General features: G+C 44.0%; 1 protein-coding gene across 1 annotated transcript in view; it reads left to right on the top strand.

The window, feature by feature from the left end:
- Nucleotides 1-1711: 1711 nt before the first annotated feature.
- LOC111954854 (glutamate receptor ionotropic, NMDA 2D-like) overlaps nucleotides 1712-17811 on the top strand; it is a 39458-nt gene continuing 23358 nt past the window's right edge. The window contains 5 exon segments of the mRNA XM_070436144.1: nucleotides 1712-2060; nucleotides 7512-7778; nucleotides 10084-10150; nucleotides 10214-10413; nucleotides 17597-17607. Coding sequence (XP_070292245.1) covers nucleotides 1815-2060; nucleotides 7512-7778; nucleotides 10084-10150; nucleotides 10214-10413; nucleotides 17597-17607 — 791 coding nt within the window. The 5' untranslated portion in view covers nucleotides 1712-1814.

Genomic DNA, 17811 nt, shown 5'->3' with positions numbered 1-17811 from the left:
GGGCTGAGGTCTGGCTCTGTCTGAATGGTATATTGAGGGTAGTGTTAAATATTTCCCTCTACTACCGTCCCCTAGATACAGTATATCCTCTAGCCCTACTTTATTGCCTTCTCTTTCACTTTCCAGCCACTGTGGCTATCTGGCTCCTATATCCTATATCTGGCTCCTATATCACTCCTATATTTTCTCTCTCTATTCCACGACTGCTACGGTTTATTTTTGTTTGTCCCCCCCTTTTTCCCCCAAACTGATCACTTCATTGTGACCCCCCTCTTTTTATGCATTTCTTCCTCAGATGATGACTTGGCATCAAAAGGAGGGTTGCGAAAATGGAATTAGATAGAGAGAGAGAGAGTGAGAGAACAAGGCAGGAAGAAGCTGTTGGTTTGGGGGTGTGAGGAGAACATTACGTCAGCAAGCCTTCTGGTTCAAAGCAATGACATTAGCCACGGACGCTATGAGAAAAAACGGGCAATATGAGAGGGAGTGACAGATACCGATTGTTGTTCTGCGTGGTAGTGACCCGGAGAGAGTGGGTTTTTGACTCTGTGTCTATTTGTGTGTGCCCCAGGGGGAKAGGGAGGGTTAATTAAAGAGAGTGAATGGAAAGGGGGGGTGAGAAGGAAGGGGGATTGGCGGGGGTGGGGGGGTTGGCACGCTAAGCGACTTCAAAATGATTCATTGCTTTACATCTCCTTACGTTTCGCGTACAGTCCCATAGCCTGATTCGACTGCACGGAGCATTACCCCACCTCAACCACAATTGTTTAAAAAAAATGTGCATACACACACCTACCTCGACTTAACTCTTCCTTCCGCCACAGTTGTATTTGTATTGTAATTTAGCCCGGTCCGTTTAGATATACAGTACCTGTTGGTGGTTTATGGCTGCAAATACCTATAGCTTAGCTTTAAAGCTCTCCAATGGTGTGGGACCGAACCATGAATCAGCTCCTGGGGTAATGAATTCTGATGTCCCGTAGGGGGGAGGGTTGAGTTCAAGGGGTGAGCACTCCTACTCTAGTCCCTAAGCAGTGAGCTTATGTTCCTCTGTAGTTCACTGTACTTGGCTTTACGCTTACACTGACCTTAATTGATGTTGATCGATCGTATGGTAGGTGATGCAGGCCTCCCCTTCACATTTCATCCACCCCTCCGTCTAGCGCAATCTCTCTGCCCCACTGCGACTCTCTCTCTTTCGCTCTCTCTCTCTTTCTCTCTCTCTCTCTCTCTCTCTCTCCCCCCTTCCCTGTTGAAACCTGCTCTTTGTAGATGAGGCACAGTGGAAAGCGCCCCTTTTCCCATTACGCCTAACCCCCCCCCTCTCTTCCACTTGATAGTTTTTCAATAGTATCCCTCGCCACTGCAGCTCCTACTTACTTCTATGCGCATCATTGCTCCTCTCCTCACTAACTTATCCTTTCTTCTCCCCTCTCCACTTCAGGTCCCTCTTCGCCTGTGAACCGCCGCCACCACTCCGCCCACCAAACTGCGCCCCCCCTCCTCCCTCCCCCATGGCGGCCAAGCCTGCCCTCTCCCTCCTGTTGGCCGTGCTGGCCTGCACGGGGCCCGCCCGCTCCTCCCCTCCCCTCCTGCTCCGCCCCCGGGAGAGAGAGAGGGACTTGGGCGTAGTCAACATCGCTGTGGTCCACTCGGGCTCCTCCCTGCTCCCGGAGACGGCTGCTGCTGGGGGAACGGGCGCAACGGGCGGGCAGGGGGGGCCTCAGGGAAGGGGGGCCTCGTCGTCATTGGCTACGGTGTCGGCGTCCGCGCCGCTGGCGTCTGCATCGGCGGCTCTGGTGGGCGACAGCGTGATGACGCAGTATGGCCCGGCCAACGTGATCTACCTGACGGTGAACGAGAGCAGCCCGGCGAGCCTTCTTCTGCAGCTGTGTGAGCTGCTGGCCACCACGCCGCTCCAGGGCCTGGTGTTCGAGGAGGAGAGGCCCCCGCCACACAACCAGGCTCCCCTGGCCCCCATGATGGAGTTTGTCTCGGCCCAGACCGGAGTGCCCGTTGTGGCCGTGGGAGGAGGGGCCGGCCTGGGCAGGGAGCCACAGGTAACTACCTGGCTGTGACCTTTCCCTTGTTAATGGACTTCAAGTAATCAACCATTCTGTCGTGGCAGAATTATTGAATTTTCCACAATAAGTCCTAAATTACTGTGTGTTTGAAGCCTTACTAATTTGGCACATGATGCCTTCATTTTCTGCTTGTAAACTGGGTTTCTGTTTGAGAAGACGTCATAAAACCAGATTGCAACCAACTGGTCTCTGTTACAACCAGGTAAAGATGTCTTTTTCAAGACGTCATGGGGAAAGACGTTGTATTTTGGTTGCTCTCTGGTTGCTCAAAAGATGTTCACAGAACGTCCTCCTTATACAACTAGTATTGAACTGCACCGTTGGTTAAGGGCTTGTAAGTAAGCATTTCACGGTCTACACCTGTTGTATTCGGCGCATGTAATAACTACAATTTGATTTGATTTGATCTTTGCAACAATGTTTGCCCGCTGTATACAGTGTGGTCTGATTAGGAGCACACTACTTCAGTTCTCGAGGGCCACAGTCCTGCTGCTTTTTGTGTCTGCCTCGTACTTGCTATAATTGAACAATTAATGTCACTGATTGCTGGGAAGGTTCAACACTTGGTCTCCAAAGGTCAAAATCAGCCGCTGATGAAGCAGACAACAGAGCGAGTGGTTGCACAACATTACCTTTAGAGACTCTCTCAATGGCATATCCTGTCTAAGTGTACTTATGTGCTTATTCGCCACGCAGTCCCATTTAGGATAAGGGCGCCCAACACTTAAAGGCAACCCAGACCTTTGCCTAGCACCTTTAATCAGTCTTTCTTCTCAAACCCAAATGTATAATTTGATGCTTAACCTATTTTTGTACACATATCCAACTGTGAACCTTTCTACAATTAGAGGCTCCGTTCAAGTCTCACTTGGCTTTGTTAATTGTGCACAGTGCATTCGGGAAGCATTCAGACCCCTTGACTTTTTCCGCATTTTGTTACGTTACAGCCTTATTCTAAAACGGATTTAAAAAAAAGGTTTCCCATCAATCTATACACAATACCCCATAATTACAAAGCGAAAACAAGTTTTTAGACATTTTTGCTAATTTATATAAAAAACTACAACAGAAATAGCTTCTTTACATAAGTATTCAGACCCTTTGCAATGAGACTCGAAATTGAGCTCAGGTGCATCCTGTTTCCATTGATCATCCTTAAAATGTTTCTGCAACTTGATTGTCTCTATAAGGTCCCACAGTTGACAGCGCATGTCAGAGCAAAAACCAAGCTATAATGTCGAAGTAATTGTCCGTAGAGGTCCGAGACAGGATTGTGTCGAGGCACAGATCTGGGGAGGGGTGCCCAAAAAATGTCTGCAGCATTGAAGGTCCCCAAGAACACAGTGGCTTCCAGCATTCTTCAATGGAAGATGTTTGCAACCACCAGATTGTTCCTGGAGCTGGCTTCCAGACCACACTGAGCAATCGGAGTAGAAGGGCCTTGGTCAGGGAGGTGACCAAGAACCCGATGGTCACTCTGACAGAGCTCCAGAGTTCCTCTGTGGAGATGGGAGAACCTTCCAGAAGGAGAACCATCTCTGCAGCACTCCACCAATCAGGTATTTATGGTAGAGTGGCTAGATGGAAGCCACTCCTCAGTAAAAGGCACATGGCAGCCTGCTTGGAATTTGCCGAAAGGCACCTAAAGGACTCTCTGACCATGAAAAACAAGATTCTCTGGTCTGATGAAAGCAAGATTGATCTCTTTGGCCTGAATGCCAAGCGTCACGTCTGGAGGAAACAAGGCACCATCCCTACGTTGAAGCATGGTGGTGGCAGCATCATGCTGTGGTTATGTTTTTCAGCGTCAGGGACGGGGAGACTAGTCAGGATCGAGGGAAAGAGGAACGGAACAAAGTACAGAGAGATCCTTGATGAAAACCTGCTCCAGAGCGCTCAGGACCTCAGACTGGGGTCCAGACTTCCAACAGGACAACGACTCTAAGCACACAGCCAAGAAAGACAACGCAGGAGTGGCTTCGGGACACGTCTCTGAATGTCCTTGAGTGGCACAGCCAGAGCCCCTCTCCGGAGAGACCTGAAAATAGCTGTGCAGAGATGCTCCCCATTCAACCTGATAGAGCTTGAGAGGATCTGCATAGAAGAATGGGAGAAACTACCCAAATACAGGTGTGCCAAGCTTGTAGTGTCATACTCAAGAAGACTCGAGGCTGTAATTGCTACCAAAGGTGCTTCAACAAAGTACTGAGTAAATGGTCTGAATACTTACGTAAATGTGATATTAAAGTTGATAATTTTTAATACATTTGCAAAAATGTCAGAAAAACAGTTTTTGCTTTGTCATTATGGGGTATTGTGTGTAGATTGATGAGGGAAAAAAGCAATTTAATCAATTTTAGAATAAGGCTGTAATGTAACAAAATGTGCAAAACGTCAAGGGGTCTGAATACTTTCCGAATGCACTGTAGCTCTCTGAAAAATGTATATAGTGAGTGAGTTCAACGAGGGTCATTTACATATGCTTAGTACATAGTTCCTTCTAAATTGTATCCCCCTGTTCAGAGATGGGCTTTATTTCTGTTACATGTATTTGAAATACATATTTAAATTACTTTTGAGTAACTGTCCTGAAGTACAATCCAATGTATTTTGTAACAAGATACTTTAGAGTAGTGCATATATTTTTTTTTACCCTAGCACTGCACAGTAATCAACTAACCATCAATATTTGTTTATTTGAATCAACTGTGTCGTGCTAGGGCAAAAAACAAAATGTGCACTACTTGGGGTCCACAGGATTGAGTTTGGGACAATACAAAATACTTTTCTGTACCATTTTTTTTATAGCGGTTCACAAGCGTTGGTAATCAGAAGTCTGATGGCACTCGGGTGTGATAAGAGTGTCTGATAAATGACCAAAATGGACAAATGAACACTAGCATAACACACTGGCTATTATTCTAATGAGCTCTGCCCACAAACAAGGCCATATTTAATTAAAATACAAATTGTTTGGGAGTAGAGCTCATTAGAATATAATACCCAGTGTGCTTTGCAAGTGTTCATTTTTACAAGTGTACATTTTGGTCGTTTAGCAGACGCTCTTGTCCAGAGCGTCTTACAGCAGTCAGTACATTCAACTAAGGTATATAAACAACCACATCAAAGTCATAGCAAGTAAAACATTTCTGTAATCGTTACTGAGAATGTTGTTGTTGTTAATGGGGCTACTTGCACGTATTTTAATGAAATACATTACTTGGCAAAAGTACTTTTGTATTTGACTTTGATATGTTGTATTTTCTAACAAGAAACATTTTTTAAATATCTTTGCCCATCTCTGGCTCTGTTATTTTATCTGTCTTATGTACAAGGGTCTAGAAACCTTATCCTCTACTTAAACCTTTCAGTACACAATCTTCCATTCCTCCATCTGTTCTTATCCTAATCTAATCTAAAAGAACCGGGACAATTGTAGGCTTTCCTCATATCACTTTTACCTGTCCAATCTGGTCCGATCAGTGAAGATGAAAGAACGGAGACGAGAAGAGGAAGGCTAGTCTTTTTCATTTAAAATGATGGCCTACAGTACAATACAGGATTTCAAATCAAATAAAAGGATTCACTGTTAGATGTAGACTAACATTGAAATGCTTACTTATGGGGCCTTTTCTAACAATGCAGAGTTAAAGATAAGTTGACCATTTTCATAAAAATGGAAATAGTGGCACGGTGAATAACAAATCATTATAATTCAACCCACGTCTGGTTAAAAAAAACACAGGGACATACTGATTGTGTTCCAAATGACACCCTATCCCCTACATAGTGCACTACTTTTAAGCAGGGCCCATAAGGCTCTGGTCAAAAGTAGTGCACTGTAAAGGGAATAGGTTTGCCATTTGGGACATACTGTTGGACTGTACTGGAATGACTTCACAGTAGACCCTGTCACATGTCTACACAAGACAGACAAAGAGAAAAGAACAAGAAAGGGAGGAAGGCTATTGAGACTGGAATTCAATTAAAATGGCCATATCGATGTTTGCGCGGTGTCTTTGGGTAATGACTACTACCTACGCGTGTAGTTGTTACTCTGAAAACAGGAAGCTTTGAAAGGAGTCTACCTGGGTGGTAGCAGCAGTAGAAGGGCTTTTATACTACCCATAGGCATTGTGTCATTATAGGCCTATTTAACCATGGGTAAAATTGCTATGGCATGAATGTAAGCCACTGAATAGGTAAGAAACTTGATGTACCACAACTTTAATGGATCTTTCTAACCAACGTTTAAAATAGGCCTCCATCAGACTAAGCCACTGCAGTGCGTGTAGGTTTGAATTAAGCTCACATTGTCATTCTTATTTTACATTACTCCTAACAGGGACTATGTTCAGTAGGAAGAATGTGTTCTTGTATGACACGTTCAGATACTACCTCCTCGTTTCAAAATGTTTTCTCCCTATTGAACACAACATTGGACTCCACTGTATTCATAAAGCGTCCCAGCGTAGGAGTGCTGATCTAGGATCAGGTCTCTCCTGTCCATGTATCTTACTCATTATGACCTAAAAGGCTAAACTGATTCTATATCAGCACTCCTACTCCGAGACTCATTGTGAATGCGAGGCCTTGATTCCTCCTCTATCCTCCTGAGACACAGCAATTCATTTTTGTCCTCTCTAGTGGACATCCGTTCTTAACCGTATCTCTGAGGCCATACAAGCCACTGTATTAAGTCCTGTTGTCCATTTGAGAGGACATTCTGGGCTTTTCAATGATATCGCATGTATGGGGATGTGACCTTGACAATTTTATCTTCCTGCTTCTTAGAAAAATGGCTGCTGTGAAAATTAGCACATTTTATGGAAATTTTGTAAGAAGTGTGTGTAATTATAAATTATAATTTTTGTGAGTTTGATATTCAAATTGCTTCTAGTAAGTGAATATCTCAGGAATAGTTAAGTGAGTTGTCAGGACCGTGTAATACTTTTTGCACGTGAAATAAGAGCTAAATTAAGAGGTTATCAAGAAATGTCCTCTGTAGTGGACACCTGGATGCCGCAGCTAGGTTTTTTACCTACAGTACCCATTGACTATAATGTAAATGTAAAATATTTATGTCCTAATGACCACTACAGAGAACAATTTAGCACTTTAAAAGATAAATAACAATATTTTCCCCCAATTTTTTCTTGGTAACATGTCCCCCCCCCGAAATACTTTTGTTTATGTAAAAAATAATACATATTTCAGGAGGCAATAGCAGAAAATAAACTCTGTTCACATACTACCTCCCCATTTCACTCCGCTTCAAAAAATGTCTCCCTACTGAACAAAACCCTCTAGGAGACAGTTCACTGCCACCTCTTTCTCTATCCCTCTCCAGGTCCTGAAAACCCATTTCACTCTTTAACAAACCGTTTTCTCCCCCTTCTGTACACCACTGTTGTCCTCCTCCCCCAGGAGAGCGGCTCCATCTACCTCCAGTTCACCTGCTCCACAGCCATGCAGCTGGACGTGATCTTCGAGGTGCTGGAGGAGTTCGACTGGACCTCCTTTTCCGTGGTGGCTACGCGTCACCACGGCTACGAGGACTTCCTGGCCATGGTGGAGGGCCTGACGGACGGATCCTTCATCGGCTGGGAGAAGAAGGGAGTGGTCATGCTCAACGTCACCGACGACCCGGGAGGGACGCGCACACGCAGGCTGCTCAAGGAGAACGAGGCGCAGGTGAGACGGCTGTGACCTTTTTTCAATTTGCTGTACTTTTTTATGGTACAGAAGTAGAGGGAGGATACTGATGGAGAGGGGAGACACAGGAGGAACGGATGCTGTGGATTGAACCCAGGTCTCCGGTGGGGAGGCATGTACAGTTGAAGTCGGAGGATTACTTACAACCTTAGCCAAATACATTTAAACTCAGTTTTTCACAATTCCTGACATTTAATCCCATCAACAATTCCCTGTCTTAGGTCAGTTAGGATCACCACTTTATTTTAAGAATGTGTAATGTCAGAATAATAGTCGAGAGAATGATTTATTTCAGCTTTTATTTCTTTCATCACATTCCCAGTGGGTCAGAAGTTTACATACACTCAATTAGTATTTGGTAGCAATACCTTTAAATTGTTTAACTTGGGTCAAACGTTTCAGGTAGCCTTCCACAAGTTTCCCACACTAAGTTGGATGAATTTTGGCCCATTCCTCCTGACAGAGCTGGTGTAACTGAGTCAGTTTTGTAGGCCTCCTTGCTCACACAAGCTTTTTCAGTTCTGCCCATACATTTTCTATAGGATTGAGGTCCGGGTTTGTGATGGCCACTCCAATACCTTGACTTTGTTGTCCTTAAGCTATTTTGCCACAACTTTGGAAGTATGCTTGGGGTCATTGTCCATTTGGAAGACCCATTTGCGACCAAGCTTTAACTACCTGAATGATGTCTTGAGATGTTGCTTTAATATATCCACATAATTGTCCTGCCTCATGATGCCATCTGTTTTGTGAAGTGCACCAGTCCCTCCTGCAGCAAAGCACCCCCACAACATGATGCTGCCACCCCCGTGCTTCACGGTTGGGATGGTGTTCTTCGGCTTGTTACCACTATGCCACAGGGTCTACACTGGGGACCCTTTTATTCCCTCTTCTTAATCATTTAGTCATTTTCATGTTTATTTCTTTAGACAGGTGTAATGGAATTTGTGCTTTTCTTATAACAAATTTCTGTGTTCTATTCATGTGCTGTTCTATAAACCAATTTCTGTGTTCTATTCATGTGCTGTTCTATAAACCAATTTCTGTGTTCATGCAAGTGGCTGACTGTACAAATCCTCACTAGCAGTAGCTGCAATTTGGCAGTATGCCCAGACCTTGTTTTGAGAACGAACGAAAGATATCTCAGTGTCAAAGTCTCCGCTTAGAGAGAAGAAGCATCGTGAGGTATTGGTCTGTCACATGTTATGAAACAAAACGGTAATGATGATTTAATTATGCTAAATCATGCAAGTATAACTTCTCTGTGTATAGCCGTATATAAGACAACTGCAGGGACTGCCCAGGCAGAGCTCCTGATTGACATGTGTACTATGGTGCATTGAGTTGGTTGGAACCTCTCCAGCGCACTGACAAATAAAGAATGATTAGTTTAAGATTGACTTTGAGGGTCCCTGTGTAAGAATTTCCACGACACAGGGTTGAGGGTAGAAGGGAGACGGGGAGAGAATAGCTGTGGGACTGGGATTTGATCCCACACTGAAAGGGTAAACATGCAGTTGTGTATACACCCCAGTCCTGCCCATTCCCGGTCTGCACTAAAAACTCCATAGACCATCAGACTGTATAGATGTGCTGCAGATGGTAACTCAACCCGCTATACCAGCCACAGGACTGTAGGGACCTTTGTTGTATTTCATGCCGTCGTCCTGTCTTTGCAGTCCTTTCATCGCAGTGTACCTGTACTGCAGGACAGTGTTTCCTTGTTCCCGGGGACCCTGCTGTGCAGTCTATGCCGGATTTCATTCCTGCTAAGAATTAATTAGACACTAATTAGTACAGAATTGTCTTGGTATCCAATTACCTGAAAGACACTCCAATCACCTGTCTTGGAAAATATGCTAAGATATTCTGCCAGTTTTTCAGAATAGTTTATAAATTAACTGGAATACTTCAAATAGTTCAACCTGGGACATTGAATTCAGTCTTTTCTTCCATGTAATGGAAACCCTGCTGTTGATGGTCTTTTTGATATATATGTAAATAAGAAATAGGAGAATGGACAAAGAGAAACATAAATGATGTAACGATATGAAATTTCGCCCCCAAAAACTGTCCACTGCTGTAGTCTGAGTGGGAAATGGCCTGAATTTAAATGTTTTCAAAGAGCGCAGTGAACAGGGTCAGCAACCCCCCCAAAACTGCCACAGTGTGACTGACATCATTTGACCTAGTTCTGGTCCAACAAAGACTCCCACTTAACTGCCGCCCCCCCCCCCCCCCCCTCTACCCTCTTCTTCCTCTCCTCCCCCCCCGCTCCTTCCAGTCGGTGCGTCTCCTTACTGCTCCCAGGAGGAGGGCCGCACTGATCTTCAAGGCGGCCTGGGCCTCGGGTCAGGCCGGACACTCCCACATGTGGTTCGCCGTGGGCCAGCCCTGTCCGGCCTTGGCCTGAGGGCCTCCCCAAGGCCCTGTTCGCAGTGCGGCCGCAGGCGTGGAGGACGAGCCCCGCAGGAGGATCGCCAAAGGGGTGTCTGTGCTGACCCACGGAGCCATGGCTTTGAGGAAGGAGTACGGCTGGGCCCGAGGGCCACACTACTTCGCAGGCAACTGCCAGACAGATGGCAACCAGACGCAGAGGTGCCAGACAGGATCAGTGAGGAGAGCGGGGTGCTCCTTCAGAACTCTCAGGGGGGAAACTGCTCAGCTGTGGCAGAGGAGTGTCAATACTGCTGCGGCTGTTTTCTCTCTCTCTCTCTCTCTCTCTCTCTCTCTCTCTCTCTCTCTCTCTATCTCTCGCTCTCTCTCCTCTCTCTCTCTCTCTCTCTCTCTCTATCTCTCTCTCTCTCTCTCTCTCTCGCTCTCTCGCTCTCTCTCTCATTCTCTCTCTATTTCTCTGCCTGCCTCTTTCTGTCCATCTGCTTCTCTCTATCCTCAGTGTGTCTCTGCCTCTCGTTCTCTCTCTTCCCTTTCTCCCCTCTCTCTTTCTGTCTCTGTCTATATCGGCCTCTTTGTCTTTCCTTATCTCTCTCTCTCTGCCTTTCTCTGTCATCGCTGATTATCTCTGTGTCTGTCTCGTCCCCTCTCTCTCTCTCTCCCCCTTGTCTGCCTCCTCTCCCCATCAACAGCTGAAACACTTCAACCTCTCTTTCTCTCTCTCTCTCTCTCGCCCTCATTTTCTCTCTCTCCCCTGTCTAGTTCTCAGTTGTGTATGAGAAGTCTCTGTATCTCCCTCCGTCTGTCTTTTGCTGCCTGTCAACCGTGTTCTATAGGTGACCCTCCAAGTCCCTCCGTGTCATTCGTCAGTACATTGTCTGAAAGATACATGAGCCATGTGTACATGCTGTATGTCTGTGTCCGTCCATATACAGTACGTGTCAGAATAAAGTAAATAGCCATGAATCACAATCAGAACATGAGTCATGTTCCTGTGTTGAAGTGAAGATACATGAACAATCTAATTTGTGAATCAAGTTAAAGATACATGACTTATGCCACCTATGAATCAAGTTAAAAGGTGCAAGACTTGTTGCGTTCATGTAAATTAAGTTAAAGATACAGTTGAAGTCAGAAGTTTACATACACCTTAGCCAAATACATTTAAACTCAGTTTCTCACATTCCTGACATTTAATCCTAGTAAACACCCTGTCTTAGGTCAGTCAGGATCACCAATTTATTTTAAGAATGTGAAATGTCAGATAATAGTAGAGAGAATCATTTATTTGGCTTTTATTTTCATTCACATTCCCAGTGGGTCAGAAGTTATTACATCACTCATAGTAGTATTGGTAGCATTGCCTTTAAATTGTTTAACTGGCTCAAACGTTTCGTGTAGCCTTCCAAATCAAATGTATTATATTAGCCCTTACATCAAAGGCTGACAGAAACCCAGCCTAAAATCCCAAACAGCAAGCAATGCAGGTGTAGAAGCCGGTGGCTAGGAAAAACTCCCTAGAAAGGCCAAAACCTAGGAAGAAAACTTGAGAGGAACCAGGCTATGAGGGGTGGCCAGTCTCTTCTGGCTGTGCCGGTGTGAGATTATAACAGAACATGGCCAAGATGTTCAAATGTTCATAAATGACCAGCATGGTCAAATAATAATAATCACAGTAGTTGTCGAGGTGCAACAAGTCAGCACCTCAGGAGTAAATGCAGTTGGATTTTCATAGCCGATCATTGAGAGTATCTCTACCGCTCTTGCTGTTTCTAGAGTTGAAAACAGCAGGTCTGGGACAGGTAGCACATCCGGTGAACAGGTCAGGGTTCCATAGCCGCAGGCAGAACAGTTGAAACTGGAGCAGCGCACGGCACAGGTGGACTGGGAGCAGCAAGGAGTCATCATGCCAGGTAGTCCTGAGGCATGGTCCTAGGGCTCAGGTCCTCCAAGAGAGAGAAAGAAAGAAAGAGAGAAAGAGAGAATTAGAGAGCATACTTAACCTCTCTAGGGTACGTACAACAGCCAGTGAAACTGCAGGGCGCCAAATTCAAAACAACAGAAATCCCATAATTAAAATTCCTCAAACATACATGTATTTTACACCATTTTAAAGATTCACTTGTTGTAAATCCAGCCACAGTGTCCGATTTCAAAAAGGCTTTACGACGAAGCAAACCAAACAGTTATGTTAGGTGAGTGCCTATTCACAGAAAACACAGTCATTTTTCCAGCCAAAGAGAGGATTCACAAAAAGCAGAAATATAGATAAAATTAATCACTTACCTTTGATGATCTTCATCAGATGACACTCATAGGACTTCATGTTACACAATACATGTATGTTTTGTTCGGTAAAGTTCATATTTATATCCAGAAATCTGAGTTTACATTGGCGCCTTACGTTCAGAAGTTCCAAAACATCCTTTGATTTTGCAGTGAGACACATCAATTTACAGGAATACTCATAATAAACATTGCTAAAAGATACAACTGTTATGCATGGAATTTTAGATGCACTTCTCCTTAATACAACCGCGTGGTCAGATTTCAAAAAAGCTTTACGGAAAAAGCAAACCATGCAATAATCTGAGTCGCGGCGCTCAGAGCCCAATCAAGACACAAATATATCGCCATATTGTGCAGTCAACAGAAGTCAGAAATAACATTATAAACATTCACTTACCTTTGATGATCTTCATCAGAATGGTAAGGAATCCCAGTTCCACAATAAATGTTTGTTTTTTTCGATAATGTCCATCATTTATGTCCAATCGCTCGCTTGTTGTTTCTAGCGTTCAGTACACTTTCCAAACTCACGACGCACGGGCAAGTCCAGCGGAAAGTATGGACGAAAAGTTAAAAAAGTTATATTACAGTCCGTATAAACATGACAAACGAAGTATTGAATCAATCTTTAGGATGTTTTTAACATAATTCTTCAATAATGTTCCAACCGGAGTATTCCTTTGTCTTCAGAAGTGCGATGGAACAGAGCTCGCACTCACGTGAACGCGCATGGTCAGCGCATGTTCAGGTCATGATAGACCTTACTCATTCCCCTCTCCTTCGGCCCCACTTCACAGTAGAAGCATCAGACAAGGGTCTAAAGACTGTTGACATCTAGTGGAAGCCTTAGGAAGTGCAATATCCCACTGTATCTTCAATAGGAGCTGAGTTGAAAATCGACCAACCTCAGATTTCCCACTTCCTGGTTGGATTTTTTCTCAGGTTTTTGCCTGCCATATGAGTTCTGTTATACTCACAGACATCATTCAAACAGTTTTAGAAACTTCAGAGTGTTTTCTATCCAAATCTACTAATAATATGTATATTCTAGCTTTTATGGCTTTGTAGCAGGCAGTTTACTCTGGGCATGCTTTTCATCCGGACGTGAAAATACTGCCCCCTACCCCAAAGAAGTTAAATTCACACAGGACACCGGATAAGACAGGAGAAATACTCCAGATATAACAGACTGACCCTAGCCTCCAGACACATAAACTTGTGCAGCATAAATACTGAACGCTCAGACAGGAGTGGTCAGGAGACACTGTGGCCCCATCTGATGATACCCCCGGACAGCGCCAAACAGGCAGGATATAACCCACCCACTTTGCCAAAGCACAGCCCCCACACCACTAGAGGGATACCTTCAACCACCAACTTACCATCCTGAGACAAGGCAGAGTATAGCCCACGAAGATCTCCACCACGGCGCAACACAAAGGGGGGCGCCAACCCAGACAGGAAGACCACGTCAGTGACTCAACCCACTCAAGTGACGCACCCCTCCTAGGGACGGCATGGAAGAGCACCAGTAAGCCAGTGACTCAGCCCCTGTAATAGGGTTAGAGGCAGAAAATCCCAGTGGAGAGAGGGGAACCGGCCAGGCAGAGACAGCAAGGGCGGATTGATGCTCCAGAGCCTTTCCATTCACCTTCACACTCCTGGGCCAGACTACACTCAATCATATGACCTACTGAAGAGATGAGTCTTCAGTAAAGACTTAAAGGTTGAGACCGAGTCTGCGTCTCTCACATGGGTAGGCAGACCATTCCATAAAAATTTAGCTCTATAAGAGAAAGCCCTGTCTCCAGCTGTTTGCTTAAATATTCTAGGGACAATTAGGAGGCCTGCGTCTTGTGACCGTAGCGTACGTGTAGGTATGTACGGCAGGACCAAAAGATAGGTAGGAGCAAGCCCATGTAATGCTTTGTAGGTTAGCAGTAAAACTTTGAAATCAGCCCTTGCCTTAACAGGAACCCAGTGTAGGGAGGCTAGCACTGGAGTAATATGATCACATTTTTTGGTTCTAGTCAGGATTCTAGCAGCCGTATTTAGCACTAACTGAAGTTTATTTAGTGCTTTATCCGGGTAGCCGGAAAGTAGAGCATTGCAGTAGTCTAACCTAGAAGTGATAAAAGCATGGATACATTTTTATGCATCATTTTTGGACAGAAAGTTTCTGAGTTTTGCAATGTTACGTAGATGGAAAAAGCTGTCCTTGAAACAGTCTTGATATGTTCGTCAAAAGAGAGATCAGGGTCCAGAGTAACGCCGAGGTCCTTCACAGTTTTATTTGAGACGACTGTACAACCATCAAGATTAATTGTCAGATTCAACAGAAGATCTCTTTGTTTCTTGGGACCTAGAACAAGCACCTCTGTTTTGTCCGAGTTTAAAAGTAGAAAGTTTGCAGCCATCCACTTCCTTATGTCTGAAACACAGGCTTCYAGSGAGGGCAATTTTGRGGCTTCACCATGTTTCATTGAAATGTACAGCTGTGTGTCATCCGCATAGCAGTGAAAGTTAACATTATGTTTTCGAATGACATCCCCAAGAGGTAAAATATATAGTGAAAATAATAGTGGTCCTAAAACGGAGCCTTGAGGAACACCGGAATTTACAGTTGATTTGTCAGAGGACAAACCATTCACAGAGACAAATTGATATATTTCCGACAGGTAAGATCTAAACCAGGCCAGAACTTGTCCGTGTAGACCAATTTGGGTTTCCAATCTCTCCAAAAGAATGTGGTGATCGATGGTATTAAAAGCAGCACCAAGGTCTAGGAGCACGAGGACAGATGCAGAGCCTCGGTCTGACGCCATTAAAAGGTCATTTACCACCTTCACAAGTGCAGTCTCAGTGCTATGATGGGGTCTAAAACCAGACTGAAGCATTTCGTATACATTGTTTGTCTTCAGGAGGGCAGTGAGTTTCTGTGGACAAATTCAACCAATCAGCGTAGACTGAACCATCGGAAGCTTCCCACAATAAGCTTCCCACAATAAGCTTCCCACAAGCTTCCCACAATAAGTTGGTTGAATTTTGGCCCATTCCTCCTGACAGAGCTGGTGTAACGGAGTCAGGATTTTAGGCCTCCTTGCTCGCACACGCTTTTTCAGTTCTGCCCACAAATTTTCTATGGGATTGAGGTCAGGGCTTTGTGATGGCCACTCCAATACTTTGACTTTGTTGTCCTTAAGCCATTTTGCCACAACTTTGGAAGTATGCTTGGGGTCATTGTCCAGTTGGAAGACCCATTTGCAACCAAGCTTTAACTTCCTGACTGATGTCTTGAAATGTTGCTTCAATATATCCACATAATTTTCTTTCCTCATGATGCCATCTATTTTGTGAAGTGCACCAGTCCCTCCTGCAGCAAAGTCCCCCCCACAACTTGATGCTGCCACCCCCGTGCTTCACGGTTGGGATGGTGTTCTTCGGCTTGCAAGCCTCCCCCTTATTCCTCCAAACATAGATGGTCATTATGGCCAAACAGTTCTATTTTTGTTTCATCAGATCAGGGGACATTTCTCCAAAAAGTACAGTCTTTGTCCCCATGTGCAGTTGCAAACCGTAGTCTTTCTTTTTTATGGCGGTTTTGGAGCAGTGGCATCTTCATTGCTGAGAGGCCTTTCAGGTTATGTCAATATAGGACTTGTTTTACTGTGGATATAGATACCTTTGTACTTGTTTCTTCCAGCATCTTCACAAGGTCCTTTGCTGTTGTTCTGGGATTGATTTGCACTTTTCACACCAAAGTACGTTCATCTCTAGGAGACAGAACGCGTCTCCTTCCTGAGCGGTATGACGGCTGCGTGGTCCCATGGTGTTTATACTTTATACATTGCCAGTGGGTCAGAAGTTTACATATACTCAAATAGTATTTGGTAGCATTGCCTTTAAATTGTTTAACTTGTGTCAAACGTTTTGGGTAGCCTTCCACAAGCTTCCCAAAATAAGTTGGGTGAATTTTGGCCCATTCCTCCTGACAGAGCTGGTGTAACTGAGTCAGGGTCCCATGGCTGCGTGGTCCCATTTGTACAGATGCACGTGGTACCTTCAGGCGTTTGAAAATTGCTTCCAAGGATGAACCAGACTTGTGGAGGTCTCCATTTTTTTTTTCTGAGGTCTTGGCTGATTTCTTTTGATTTCCCCATGATGTCAAGCAAAGAGGCACTGAGTTTGAAGGTAGGCATTGACATACATCTACAGGTACACCTCCAATTGACTCAAATGATGTCAATTAGCCTATCAGAAGCTTCTATAGCCATGACATAATTTTCTGGAATTTTCCAAGCTGTTTAAAGGCACAGTCAACTTAGTGTATGTAAACTTCTGACCCACTGGAATTGTAATACAGTGAATTATAAGTAAAATAATCTGTCTGTAAACAATTGTTGGAAAAATGACTTGTGTCATACACAAAGTAGATGTCCTAACCTAAGTGTATGTAAACTTCCGACTTCAACTGTACATAGCTTGTTGAGTCAATGTGAATCAAGTTAAAGATACTGTGCATGCCATGTTGAGTCCATGTAAATCAAGTTAAAATACATGACTTGTCTATGCTAATCAAGCTAGTTTATTGACTAGCATTGGGGGATTAAATGAACTGCTGAGGATGTATTCCATAATAACTACAAAGGCCTGGTCAAACTTTATTTGGATAGTCTGGATTTTCAATCTGTAGATGCTGTGCAGATGGTCATACTATCATCAAACTATCTGTTGATAAGCAAACTGCTTGGTTAGGTTACGGTTAGGGTTAGGTTTAGAGTAAGGGTTAGGGCTAGGGTTAAGTTTAGGGTTAGGATAAGGGTAAGGGTTAGGGCTAAGGTTAGTAGATCGTTAGTTGAAATGTTACTGATAGGCTATAGATACAGTGCCTTCAGAAAGTATTCATACCCCTTTACTTATTCCACATTTCATGTGTGTTACAGCCTGAATTCAAAATGGATTAAATATATTTTTTTTTCTCACACATCTACACACAAAAAGTGAAAACATATTTTTAGAAATGTGTAGAAATGTATTGAAAATGAAATACAGAAATATCTAATTTACATAAATATTCACACCCCTGTGTCAATACATGTAAACCCCTTTGGCAGCGATTACAGCGGTAAGTCTTTCTGAGTAATTCGCTAAGAGCTTTGTACACCTGGATTGTGCAACATTAACCCGTTATTCTTTTAAGAATTCTTCAAGCTCTGTCAAATTGGTTGTTATTCATTGCTAGACACAACCATTTTCAGGTCTTGCCATAGATTTTCAAGCAGATTTAAGTAAAAACTGTTACTCAGCCACTCAAGAACATTCACTGTCT

This window comes from Salvelinus sp. IW2-2015, linkage group LG30 (genome assembly GCF_002910315.2).
Source record: "Salvelinus sp. IW2-2015 linkage group LG30, ASM291031v2, whole genome shotgun sequence".
NCBI classification, from domain to species: domain Eukaryota; kingdom Metazoa; phylum Chordata; class Actinopteri; order Salmoniformes; family Salmonidae; genus Salvelinus; species Salvelinus sp. IW2-2015.
The sequence above is the reverse complement of the archived record's forward strand: the minus strand, read 5'-3'. Positions and strand labels throughout refer to the sequence as shown.